Here is a 13,993-nt window from a genome sequence, read left to right on the forward strand (position 1 = left end):
GTATACTGCTAAGGCTTTTCCTGATCAAGGGAAATAGAACCTCAGTTTCCAGAGCTGTTAACCATGGCTGTTACATTTCATCCAAAATTATTGAAAGGGCTGTGTAAAAAAGGGAAGTACCTTTTTTTTTTTTTTTTTTTTTGCCGGGGGAGGGTGTGGAGGGGGATGGCATTTTCAGTTATATACCTCTATGAGTGTAAGTTATGGGGTGATAAAAAAACATTTTTACTTCCACGATATAATTTTTCTGACCGATTGTTCACATTACTCTGATCTACAAGTGCACTTTGGTATCACATGTAGGAGCCCTCAGGTTTTTCTTTCATCTTCTGCCTCTTCGTATTCAATGCTGACCTACTTTCTCTGGATCTTCTTTTACCTTCATTTCTGTCATTTTGCTTCTGAAAAGAAACTCTTAAACACCTTTGACCTCTTGCTATGGTATCTTTTCTAGTTTATCTTTAGATTTCTTCGTATTCTGCAACCTTTTCTTTTTGATTGCTGCCAACAACAAAGGATTAGATATGGAGTGGCTCCTTAATGTGGGAGTTTTAAAGTAGACTCTGAAGCTTATTCTTTACAGAACGACAAAGTTACAATTACTCTGTGGCCCAAAATACTTTGAAGGAAAAATAATCCAAAAAAAAAGCTCCGGGGTCTCACTCAAAGCTCACCACCATCAGTGAACTATTGACTTTAGTGAGATGTAAAGCATGAACTGTGTATTTTGTTTAATGACCTTTCTCACATCCTTTGAATTAAAAAAAAAAAAAAAGGTAGAAAACAGTTCATTAAATAGAAGTCATGAGTACACTTCCGATTAAGTCTTAAACAGGTTCAGAAAATGTCACCAGCCCACACATGCACAGCTGCTGACATCTCCTGTGAGAGAAAAGGTCCTCAGTGCACAGCCACACCTGTAACAATGCAAGCTGTAAGGGGTAAATCATGAAAACAGTACATTATGAGACGTGGTGAATAGTGCAGGACCGATGTCCGTGACTTTACAGGAAGCTTTCTAAACGCAATTTTTCCTGTGCAATACTGGAGTAACCTGGCCCCCGCAGGAAGGTCTGCAAGCATGGAGCTCCCAGCCAGGAGAAGCCCCTGCCTCTCCCAGCACAGCTCCACTGAGAAAGCTCTCTGCAGATGGAGAAGGAGGAGAGGAACTAATGAAGGCAGTCCCCTGGGTGGTTGCTGAGCAGAAAAGACCTGCTTAATTGCTGACATGTGAGCCTCATGTACTGGATCACTTGCTCGGGGAATGGCGAGTGGTGTGACTGCTGGGAAGGCTGCGAAATGAATGCACCTGGGGAGCTGTGAGGGCTTGGCATTGCAAGGAGTGCCCGGTTCCTGGGCGGAAAGCAGGAGCCAGAAAATAAATGGACATGGGCACATTTCAGACCTGATAGGATTTGGCTCAGACCTGGTGAGAGTAGATGCTAGGGTGTTTCCATGTGGTCTGAATGGGACTTTGCACTGGGTAGTAGGGTATGTGACAATGGCTGGGTTAAAAATATTAAAATGTTTAAAATGCCCTGTTGATCTTTGCCATTAAAGAAACTTAGGGTTTTCTTCAAGGCAGGATGTGAACTCGCTTGCCCAGAAAAAGCAGTGGAACCATTCTTCTGACGTCGCATCACATTCGAAAAGTATGTCTGCGAGACAAACAAACAAAGAATAGAAACCGCAGGGCTCGGTTTCCCTTTGCACCGAGCTGAACGGGGATCCTGCTTCTGAGATGAAAAGCTTCCTAGCCTGCTGGGCAAAAAAAAAAAAAAAAAAAAAAGTTGAGGTGTGGGGTTGCAAACTTGTCCCTGCAGCACAGCCAGAGAGCCGGGGTGCGGGTTTGACTCATCGCGGCTATAGGGGGGGGTGCAGAGGGATGGAGGGAGGGGACGCGGGGGTCCCCCGCGTCCCCTCCCTCCATCCCTCTGCACCCCCCCGGGCTCTTCTCCCCCCGTGGTACCACGGGGTGTGGATGCTCGCAGCCTCTCCGAAATCGCTCCCCCAAAAAAAACCCCATCGCCCTCCCGGCGGGGCGGCTCCGCGGCGGGGCGGTCGGAGCCGAGGGGCGGCTCTTCCTCTGCAAACTTTCCCTCTGCCCTCCCCTCCGGGCTTTCCCTCGCCTCCCTCCCTCCCTCTCTCGGCTCCCCGATGGCGATGGCGGGGCGGCCGGGGACCGGAGCGGGGGAGCCGCATCCCTCCTGGCCCTTGCCCGGTCCCCGCGGCCGCTCCCAGAGCGACATCTCGTCCTTCTCCTCCTCCCGGAGGAGCTGCCTGCTCAGGTCCAACGTGGGCGGCTCAGGTAAGGGGGTGCAGGGGGCGAGGGAGCGGGGGGAGGCGGCTCGCAGGCTCCCCCGGACGCCCAGCGCGGGGGGTCCCCGCTTTGCTGCCCCCCAGCTCTGCCCCTCCAGCGTCGAGCTCCTGGGGTCAGCTTTCTGCAGACCCCAGGGCTGCAGCTTCCCCGGGTGGCAGGGCAGAAGACCCCCGGGAAGGGTTATGCCGGCACCAGGACTCTTCCTGCTGTCACCTCACTGATTTCACTCGTGTTGCGTGTTGGGATTGTGCTCCACACGCTGGTGTTGCCTTCAGGGTTTTCGCTCGCTGCGCTCCTCCTGTTGGGGTTAACCCCAGCGATCGCGCGTGGGGTGGTGCGGGGTTGGAAGCTGGCCCTCTGAGGCAAAGCAGGCTTCCTGCAGGATTAGGAGTAACTCCGCTCTGTAAACGAGAGGAAGCGAGGATCCTACTTTACAGCGTGGATATTTAGAAGTGGCCAAAGTAAAATAAATACATACTTGGTTAAGGCTGTTCTTTGCTCAGGCTGTTTCCTGAGGCTGGGTATTAAGGAAAATGAAATTCTGGTCTCACATTTTGGAAACATGTGCTTGCTCGGTTACAGATCAGCACTGCCCTGCTGACTAAAATGAGACTGTGAGCACACATGTTCCTGGTGCTGCAGATATTTTGGATGGGCTCATGCACTGTTGCACAGAGGTAGCTGTGAGCCCCATCACCATCGGGGCTGTGTGAGCGAGGCAGAGCAGCTCAGAGGGCCCCAGAGCACGCAGGGACCTCCTGTGCCACAGCATCGTCTGGACAGCACGGTGCATGGTTGGGTCTGCACCTCTCATGTGTGCTCCTCAGGGGGCATTAAGATGAAGCAGACCATTTGCCTGGGGAAGCTCAAATATCAGGGCACCTGACAAGTAGAGAGGGAGGGAGGCTTGCATAGTCAGGTAGGTGCAAGGAGCCTGTAGCAGATTGAACTCTCAGGGCCAGAGGCTGCAACCAAAAAGAAGCATGCATGCCATCTTCTGCATCATTTTTGGCTTTACGTTTTTCTGTTTTTCTATAAAAGTTACGTTCAAGCACATGTGGGGCATGGGGAGGGAGGAAGTGTCGGCGCTGTGACCAAACCAGAAGGGACTACTTTTAGGTGTAAGGTGTTTCATCGGGGAGGGCGCTGCATGAGCAGCACCCTCCAGCTCGATGTGTACGCAAGGCGTTTTAACCTGGACGCAGAGGGATCGTCACAGGTGGACAGGGCTGAGCCTACGTCAGTGTTAGAGTACGCTGGTTGTCAGCTTGACTTCAAAGACTACTAATGATGAGCTGGGTGCTTTAAATGAGAACGGTAAATCCAGTAGAGGTAAAAATGGTGGTGTTTCCAAAGATGCATAGTTATTCGTAGTTTTCTCAAGCAGAAAATTTAGGCCTCCCTGTTGCCCTACTAGATTTTTTTTCTTTTAATTTTGAGGATGTGCTTCCTGCCAGCAAGTGACAAGTGTTGCCTTCTCTGGTTTTTATTTTTTCAAAATCATTTCTTTCATTCTATATTATCGCCATTGCTGCTTCCTGTATATCCTTCTGGTTGCTCACTGGGCACAATAAAAATACTTATGTGCTGGCACACAACTGTTGATTCGCCTTATAAAAAAGAAAGCACGCATTAAAGATTGAAAGCTGTTTAATTTTTAACATGGTGGTCAGAGAATTGTTTTTGTACAGAGATGCCATTAAAATAACCTGCTTTTTCATTCCCCCACTAACCTGGAGAGCGACCATAATGGGGACAGAAATGTGAAGCACTTAGGGGAACCGTATGAACTGCCTTATTATTATTGCTTCTACTTCTTTCTCTGGCTGCATCATTTGATTAATTTAAAGTAGGTCACACATTTACATCAGATGTTACCTGTGCTTTAGCTGCCCCATTTAGAAAAGAACAACTTGCATTTAAAATGACCTGCAAAATGTTTGCTTACTGCCTGTTCCTAGAGTAGTTCAGCTCCAGCTGTTAGTCACAAGTTGCAGTTTCTGTTGTGTGTTTTCTTTTTTTCTTTTTTCTTTTTAGATTTTCTAAATTCCAATGCTGGTTGCGTTGGGAAGATGATTTTGTCTGCTCACGCACCCACAGTGATGGGTTGGTACCTACCAACGGTTCGCACCATCGTTTTGCCACCTCCCGACCCACCACTCTCAATGCAGGGTCTGTCAAGATATGACATCTGTAGAGACCCTTCTAGTTAAGGAAAACACATCAGCCTTTCTAAAAGCAGCTTTGGCAGTAGTTTGTGAAATCCACCTGTCTGTTATTCCAGGTCAGAGCTGCGCGTATCTCATTAGCACAGCGAGTCTGATGAGGTCTTCCCAATGCTTGTGCTGCATTTGCTTTCTTACCACCCCCCCCTTCCTCTGTTGCTAGCATGTGCTGAAAGCAGCAACTTCCTGGTATCGCCATACAGAATCTCACTTCATCAGCCACAGTCCAGTTAGTGAGGATAATAAATTTTTGGTTTTCCCCTACTTTTTAAAGCTGGTCTTTTAATTTAGGGTTAGCAGTAGAGGTTTGCTGTCTTTCCCTGTCTGGGCTGCGTCACACCACCCACTGTTGTGTCAGGCCTAGCCTTTACCTTCAGACACTACTTCTGGTGCAACCCTGGGGAGAAAAAACTCATCCTCGGCATGAGTAAGGGTAGCACGACCTCGGCTTCTGATCTATACCCAAAAAGGTTTAGTGTCATACAAGTCCGTAGGCTTTGTGGAGGGCATAGATGTGAATCATTTAAGCATCTTGGCACACCCTGCCTGACAAGGGGCTGTAAGAGCATCTCTAGGAGATTGGTGAGGAAAAGACACTCTCCTAAAATGTCAGAGCAGTATATTGGTGCCACTCCAAGACCACTGCTTGGGTTGTGTACCCTTATGGCCTCCCACATCGAGTGACTAGACTGAAACCCACCTGACGGGCAGGTCACATTAGCTGTTTTTCTTGATTTGCCCAGCACAGAGGGGACTGAACTACATTTGAAATGCAGACTCTATTCAAATGCAAGCCCCGAAGTTATTCAAAACCCAGGTTTGGTGGCCGTGGGGCCAAGGGCAGCTCTGAGTCCGAGTGGTGGACCCAGGTCCCAGGGGATGCTTCTGTTTTGTGTCAGCTGCCTGCAGCGCACTTCGTGACAGGCTTCACGCACGAACCCCAGCTGCTGCAGCACACAGCCAACACGTAGCCATGCCCGCTCTTTATCTGCATGTCCACGTAGGCAGTTTTTGGTTTGCTCTCTTGTTGTGGGTTTTGCTATACGGCCTGAAGCAAAGAGTCTTGCATTTTATTTCGAAGGTGGTGAGGTTTGTGGTGAGGTGCGTCTTCGTGAAAAGGGAACTTTACTTCTCAGACCAGAAGTCAAAAAAAACCATTTCTCCACTCCATTTAGTGTACTTTGTGCGATTGACACTGTCATATTGTTGCAGTTCCTCTTGAGGTCTTACTCTTTAGCAAGAAGTAGACATGTCAGATAATTTCCTTCACTGCTAAGAAGTGCACCTTTCAGACAGAGAGGTGAGCTCCTAATGCTTGTTTCCAGTCCTTTTTTCCTGTCTTTCCGTTGACAGATGAAAAAATCTACCCGAAAATTCAGACAGCATTCTTCAATATATCAGCCGTACACCACATGCACACCTTTCAGGTGAAAGGCTGAGAGAAAATGACAGTCCTGACTCAAGATTCATGCATCCCAGGTTTGTTCTGGGAATTTGGGGCTAGCAAAGTGGTCGTTTGCACATTAACTTACTCAAAATGATAATGCGTAACAGCTAGGATTACTCTTTCTGCTGCCCCCACAATAGGGTGGGTGAAGAGGTGGCTTAAAATCACCCCCTTCATGCCATGATCAGAGCATCCGAGTGGCTGATGTTGGATGGGAAGGAAATTGATGAATTTTGGACATGTTGGAGCTTCTTGTAAACAGAGCGCCCCATTTTGCAAATTTCAGATTCTCTTCTTAAAGTGCAAAGGTTTTGGTTGATGCAAAGAAAATAAAACGTTTTTGACAACTGGAGATATTTTAGCATCTAGCAAGAGCGAAACCCCAAAAAAAACTCTTATTTTAGATGTCGGCCTGGCTATCTGGGGGCATAAAACCTAGGGAAAAAGATAAATGATGGGTAGGTAAGTGGCCGTTTATATCTGCTTGTATTTCTGTATGTTTGTACAAATATTTGCCAAAATGGCTACAGCTTCCAGCTTCTTGGGTCTTATTGCCGTATACACCAAACAAGAGTCCTACCAAGGTCTGTGGAATGGAGTTCAGTGTTTGTAAAGAAGACATCAGATGTGCTTTGGGAGGGCTGTTAGGAAGACTGTGTCTTTCATTTATCACATGGGGGCAAGGGGGGCACTGCCTCTTGATGTGGAAGTACACTCACAACTAAAGCAACTCATTTTGGTACATTATATGAAAATACAAGACTTAGGGGAAAACATTTCTCCATTGGATTTTTTACAACATAAATCAAACTACAGAATTTGGCAAGATAAGGCAGATAATTCAGGGTAGAAAACTATAGTCAAAGTTAAGACAAATCATCATTCTTGTGATTTAGAGACTAAACTCAACACCTGTGACTGGACTGTGTCATTTCCCTAAATCCACATTGACATTTTCCCACCAATTTGGAAATTTGAACGGTCAGGAATAGGCAGCAATCACAAGCATATACAATTTGACCTGTACTTATACAATCGGAGCACCTCCTTCTTTGTAATAAACTGGAAAAATGCTAAAACCATCATCCCATAATGTTAAATCTGATTCCTGCCATTGTTCTGTGTAACTTGTAGTTTCCAGACTGTGCTGAGGAAAAATCCAGGAATAATTAAACATTATGCAACGAAGAGCCTGCCTGTTTTATGCTGGACTAAAAGACATTATTCCACACCAGCTCCTGCAGGATAACTGGAGTAAATTCTTGATATGAGCTCAGCCTAAGCATTCAAGTTAACTCTACAATTTACAATACGACATTTACATATGACACAGTTTCTGGAACAACAACTTTGCAACCAAATATTCAGACTTGGTCTGGATGAAAAAAAAAAGAATATTTTCTAAATGTGGCAATAACCATTGTGGTTGGCTAAGTAGAGATTGGATTGCAAACATTTGCAGCGTGTGATTGAATGCGTCTTTTGCAGCAACAGATCAGTAGCTCACTCTGTGATCTGTTCATCATTTTGCCACTGTGTGTGTTTTAGTTTCTGAAGGCCCTTTTGGCATTTAGCACTTCCTGCTGATGTGTGGCTTCTAGCAAGTAACCATTTAGTATCAGATCTCACTTCAAGTCAGAAGCCAGAATAAGTTATTAAGTGACTGAAGATGAATTTTTACTTCTTCTCTTGCTGAATGCAAGAAATCAGATTTAAAAAATAAATAAATAAAAAATATAAACTGTTTCTAGAACCTAAGTATTTCATCAGTCAAATCCGTTGTTATTATACACCTCTTAGCTTTCTTGCCCTCTTCCAGCCTGGGATGTGGGAATTTTTCATTGCCAGAAATCCTGTAGGATTTCAGTTTTAACTAACATTGGTATTAGTCTTGCCTCTGAATTTTTAGTGGTTCTCACTGAATATATTCTAACAGAAGACTAAGATTTTACCTAGTAAGATGCAATTTTTAACTGATGCCAAAGTTTTTCCCAAGTACAAAGCAAGTGGTACAAAACAAAAAATACCCAGAAAAAAATAGGAAATCCTGATTTTGTTGGTTTGAGTTCTATTACTTTTTAATTTTTCTGTGTCTGTCTTCAACAATTGCCTTTGATTTAAAAAAAAAAAAAAAAAGTCTTAAAATTGTTAGTCTTAAAACCCAGTACAATAAGAGAAGCTTTTGAATTTCATTCACGTGGAAAGCATCGTGGTATTCCTGAAACACAAGCAGAGTTTATAGGCAGACAACACTTCCCTCCGTAGTCAGATAAGAAAATTTGTTCCTGGTTTTGCGCAGTTTTGAGGCAGAAGTGGACTTTTGATACGTAGTGTTGTATGAATTCTGAGTGCCGTCGATGTTAGTAGGATTTTTGAGTTTTGAAAGGCTGAAACAGTGAAATATTAGTAAGGTTTATCTGTATCATGGACTGTAATATAGCCTCAAGCTTCATTAACTCAAAGATGATAAACTGCAAGTTGGCCTTGCTCTCAAGTAGAGTATTTTGTAAGAAGTGTGGCTAAGGAGCAGCTTAAACCACTGACAGCTTCAGTGGTAAGGTATTTTTCTATCCCCTCTTCTTTCTTATGTTTCTTACATATTTCTCACAGAGACTAGATTGCCCTTCCCATTTCTTGTGTTATTTCTTGTGTTAAAACCACTTTGCTGTATTCAGAGAAATACGCAGCCAAAACACTGGGGGCTGAGAGGCGAGTGAGGAAGTGTTCTGCCAGTGATGGCAATGTGAGTGCTGTTCAAATGCTAAAACACTGTGTGAATATGAATTCTCATTAAAATAGTCGTCATATTTTCATTAAAAGCTTTATTTTTCAGAATATGTAGCATTGAATGGTTATTTTCAATTAAATGTATTTTACAGCCCCATATTTTTTAACATTTGCAGAATCTTATCACAGAATCACAGACTGGTTTGGGTTGGAGGGGACCTTAAAGCCCACCCGGTTCCAACCCCCTGCCATGGGCAGGGGCACCTCCCACCAGACCAGGTTGCCCAAAGCCCCAGTGAAAAGGCTGAGCTCTGGCACAACTCTTTCATTATTTAAAGTTGTTAAGTTAGCAAATATTTTTTGAATAAAAATGCATTCTGCTGGAATATGGTCTTGTAAAAATCTCACTTTTTTGTCTAAACAGTTCTGATATCAGTCAGGTGTCTGTATTTTTCAGGAGAAATACTTGACAAAGTTTGAAAATGTTAACTTGTCACTTCATAAAATCATTCGGCAATTTTTAGAAAGTTTCATCATATGAAAACTCAATATATGATTTTTTTTCTTCTGATTTGGGGAGCAGGAATAGGAACAAAAGCAGCAGGGAAGTGTCAGAATTTTCCTGGCACAGAAATTTCACTTTGGCAATTTCATGCACCCCAACCACCTGCACAGGGAACGTGTGATCACTGCCATTTTATTTTGTTATGGTCAAATTAGTAGATAACAAATTCTTTAAAGGTTATAATGCCTCTTAAAGGAGTAAGAAAGTTCAGTATTTTCATGGAGCCAGAACCTAGAGAGCGTGCTGAACAAAGGTACCCCCCCAGTGCACGTGTTTTCTTTTCCCATTTTTGGTGGAGAATCACAGCTTTTAAGATACATCTGTGACTAATATACCCCATCCTCAAGAAAATTACAGGCACTGACGGGAGTTGGTGTTGAGGTATTGTCTTGTATCATCTACAAGCAGAGTAAAGAAAGGGGTTGTGGTGCATTTGTAGTTGAACGTGTCCTAATTGTAGGCCTTCTTTGTGTGCAGTCAGGGGCAGCTATATTTAAACTTTGTGAGTGAAAGGATAATTAGCAGTCATCTTTTTTCTTTTTTTTTTTTTTAATTTATTTATTTATTTCCACCCTTGCCTAGTGTGGTTGTTGACAGCTAATGTTAGCGGTTTAAGCCACTGTTGAAATGGTGGTTATTTTTAATCTGAAAAAAAGAGGAGTACTACCCAAGCAAGGCGTGAAAAGGCCATGTCTGCAAGACATAATTCTGATTTTCTTTTCTGATTAAGAGCAGTTTGGGCAAGATCAGAGTGCTTGGATTTGAAATATGTCCTTCTGCTTACACAACTGGCGCAAGTGTAATCCATAGCGGACGAGTGGCAGTCCTGAGAACATCCCAAGACACGACATTAACTGCTCCAGCCCCAGGGATGGAGCATGGTGTGCTGCTTTCATTACTTGGGCTGCAGTTTTATGGTGTTTCTCTGAATAGACTCCCAACTCCGAGTTCTTAGGAGTGAGCAGAGAGGGAGATTTACAGATCCCCAGGGACACAGCATCCCCCTTCCATCCTTTTGACTTTTGAGTCCTGAACTTTTTTTTTTTTTTTTAAATGGTATCTTCCTGTTATGCCTTGCTGCAAACAAAACCGAGTGGCAATATTTCACATGATGTTTATTTCAGTGGATGGCAAATACAAAAAATATGCTGCCACCTAGCTACCCAGCTATTTAAGTCTTTGGAGGCACATCTGCTATGAATTTTGTCATACTCTTTGGAATTTGAGAGATAAACAATGGTTTCTCATCTGCAAATAGCAAAAATCATTTTGGAGAAAATTTTCCAAAGGACTGATTCATTCATTTTCAGAGCTTTCTCTTATTTACCTGATCAACTTGGGATTTGTCCAAAGGGATCTTCACATGGTGAGCCAGTCAATGTGTATATGATTGTGTAGGTGATTGTAGCTCACAAGCCAACACTGTGTGGCATGGATGTTTATCGCTGGGTATATGGTACGGTAGGTTTTTCTCTAGGATAGAAAGACAAACATATTTTTAAACTCTAATAGAGCTTCTAGTACATATTAATATATTTCTCCTTAAAGAAAGAGGCCAGTGCCTTCTAACGTGGTTCAAAGCAGAATCTGCTTTTTCAGCCAAGTCCATCTAGCTAGCACAACGAGTTAAATTGTGAGAGGAAGGGCAGGAGCAGTTCTGAAAAAGGAATACAGCAGGTTTCTGAAACAGCTCTCCCGAGAGGGGAATATTTCTGCCTAAGAGGTTTCCTTCCCACTAGCTGCCACATATCTGAGGGTCACAACTGACCTCCGAAGGAGCGTGTTGTGCATTTAATGGTCTGTCAGAAAGCAACAGAAAGCTACGGCCTTGTCGTGCAGAGTCAGCCAGGCCCGGAGGGAAACAACAGCATGAATTATTTTATTTCAGCTATCAGGCTGATAGACCTCGGGGTGAGCTCGGGGCTTCAGACATGCCACCAGCCCTTTTTTGGCTCCGTGTCAGAGCTCTCCTGACCATCGCCAGAGCCTGGAAGAAAGTTCCTCCCCTTGCAGCTGCCGCGGGGACGCCCAGCGCCAGCCTCTGGCCATGGGGCAGCGCCAGGAGGTGGCAGCTCTGCAGCTTCGCCCGTCCTTGGGCGACGTGGTGGCACATGATCTCGAGAGAGCAAGGTCATTGCCCAACAGCAAGCACGGCAGCTACGCTGAAATCGCTCCCAACTCACGCTGGGTTAAGTAAAACGCAAACAAAGCCACTTTTTTTTACAATGTCTAAAATTGCACAGTTGCCAGTGTCTTGAAAAGGCAGAGGAAACATCTCTGACAGAGTGAATGCTGAAAAGATGTCTGTAATGGGTCTGCTGAATTCGGGGCTGAAGACCCGTCAGTATGGGTCTCAGTGTCAGTAGTCTATAGAAAGAGCTTCTTTACTATTTTTTTTATGTCTTCCGTAGAGTTTGTAATTATATTTTCTGTTTGGGATGTTTTTGCACTCTGGTGGTGAAGTTATCATTTATTAAAATCAGAAATTATCTATTGCAAGAAGCACACAAGCTGGTATCACATCAATTCCTGTCAAGTAAGAATAACCCAGTGGAGCACACAGCTTTTGCAACTTTATTGCAGTATTTCCTAAATTCTGTGGGGAAGAAGATTCTGGTTGCCCTAGTTCTAGGCCAAGACTGGCAAAGCAGCATGAGCATAGACAGGGATGTGTAGAAAAGAGATTTCTTGGGAGTGGGATTTATTGGGTTGCGGAATAGTCTCCTGGGAGAACCAGGGAAAGCCACGCTGCTGGAGGCGCTCAGAGTCAGAACTGCAAACACGCTAAAAAGGATGTGGGAAGAAACAGCTTTGCACTGACAAGAAACAGGGTCCTTTGCAGCTGTGGTGTGGTATGTTTTATTTAATTATTATTATTATATATATATATGTTTATTGTCATGTGTTTAGGCCAAGTACACAGTGGGCTAAGGAGGTAAAGATGAATCTTGGGTTTTGGCTGGACGGAAGATCCACATCTGTGTCTTCCTGTCTGTGGCAGGGTGTCTTCTCCACCTATAAAGGGTGTTCCCTCCTCCTTAAAGGCCAAGGGAAGCAAATGAGAAGGGAAGAAATCTTCTAGAGCAGCCAAGGAATAGCTGACAACAAGATGAGAGAAGGGAAAGGGCAAAACCAGAGGAAGTTCTCCCTCTGTGTTTTGAAGAATCGTGTTACACTCACCTTTACCCTAGGATTAAGATAAATATACATTTAAATGAAGTTAGATGAATATTTATGATGTTTAGATGAATTCTAGTCAACAGGATCTTGGCAGTGAGAAGTCCATCGAATAAATTTTGTCTGTCTTCTAAGCCCATCACTGGTTTTAAAGACATGATGCCAAGTAACTTCATACTTCTGCTTCAATTAGTTTGTTCCATGTATACCCCGTAGGGGAAATAAGACCCAGAAAACTAAACTTTGTGCATATTATGCATGAAGTAAATGAGGTTTGATGCAAAATGTTTTTGTACAAACACTGATTATCATAACAATGAGGGAGACAAAGCCCAGAAAGAGCTCTGTAGATGGCAAATGTGCGTCTGTCTCAGACTCAGGATTAGATGCTCCAGATTATGCACATTCATAAAAAGGGTATGAGTTTGAAAAATGCACGCGAATAGTTTCTGATACTAATCCTTTTAAATGTCAATAAAAGCTATCAAAATATGCATACCTTCCAATAGGCCTAATCTCCATTTTTTTTTCATGGGAGCTTAATCTTCTCGAAACAGAGTTGTTGCAGCAATAGCTTTCATGTTTGGAGGCAATTTGGGATTACTATGGAAGTGATTTGGCAGTGTAGTAATTGTATTGAGGAGAAATCAGAAGCTAGTTTCCTTCGCATTTGCTAGATGCCAGATGTCTGCGTGATTCACTCTGGCACTGAGGACTCCTGCAGCAAAGGCCGGGGTGTTTCAGGGCACCAAAATTCCTTGCTTGTCTTCCCTTGGTGCTGCTCTGAAGAGTGCAGTTTCCCAAAGCTTACTTCTCTGAGCCCAGGAATTTCAGAACAGCACTGAACATAGCTCGAGTCGCAAGGATAGTGGGCGTTGAAAAACTTTGATACACACCTGCAGGGTGTTTTATAGCAGAGGAGTATATTTTACATGTAAAATTGCAGTGTGGGTTCCTCTGTTGAGAACTCGGGATATGCAAGGAGTAAGAGTGCACTGGGTGTGCCCTGTCCATAGTCATTGACAGTTTCTTGGTATGACGATGTGTGTCTATGTGAAGAATGTAATTACCCACCCTCAGTTCAGCCCAGTTCATTTAAATGCCATTTGTCTAAGTGACTGAAACATCGAGCTGCCAGGCTGGTAGGGCCTTGCTTTCCCTGCTAGAAAATACAAGTATGCAGTCACAGGTGAGGAAGGACCCGGTTGGTACCGATGGGGCATCTGCAAGAGAAAGGCTGAAGGCTGCTGCATGGCCCCCTGCTCCCAGCAGGGCGGCAGGTTTTGGTCACTGGGCTTTCAGGCTGCCGCTGAAGGAGAAAAGGCTGAGCACCCGCTTCCTTTCCCCCCGCCAGCCTGCGCTGATGATCTCCCTCGGATTGCAGTGTACTTGGTGTAGCGTTAGTATGTTACATGGGCATTTTTATCCCCCGGGGAGTACACTGGCTTTGAGGAAAAGAGGACCCAATGCTTTTAGCAGAGAGCACTGCTCCAAGGAGCACGCAGCTCGGGCGGTGGCAGCGTGCCAGCCTG

At 44.4% G+C, this 13,993-nt stretch overlaps 1 protein-coding gene across 2 annotated transcripts in view; it reads left to right on the forward strand.

Annotated features, from left to right (window-relative positions):
* The first annotated feature begins 1,974 nt into the window (after positions 1-1,974).
* The window catches only part of PHACTR2 (phosphatase and actin regulator 2), a 144,672-nt gene continuing 132,653 nt past the window's right edge, over positions 1,975-13,993 (forward strand). Inside the window, exon 1 of one of the 2 annotated variants that reach the window (XM_083828763.1) lies at positions 1,975-2,308. In XM_083828763.1, the coding sequence (XP_083684889.1) occupies positions 2,158-2,308 (151 nt within the window). In that variant the 5' untranslated portion in view covers positions 1,975-2,157. The remainder of the gene's footprint in view (positions 2,309-13,993) is intronic. The other variant, XM_083828766.1, reaches the window with a different exon arrangement.

The sequence above is a fragment of the Anser anser genome (assembly GCF_964211835.1).
Source record: "Anser anser genome assembly, chromosome: 3".
Lineage (NCBI taxonomy): Eukaryota > Metazoa > Chordata > Aves > Anseriformes > Anatidae > Anser > Anser anser.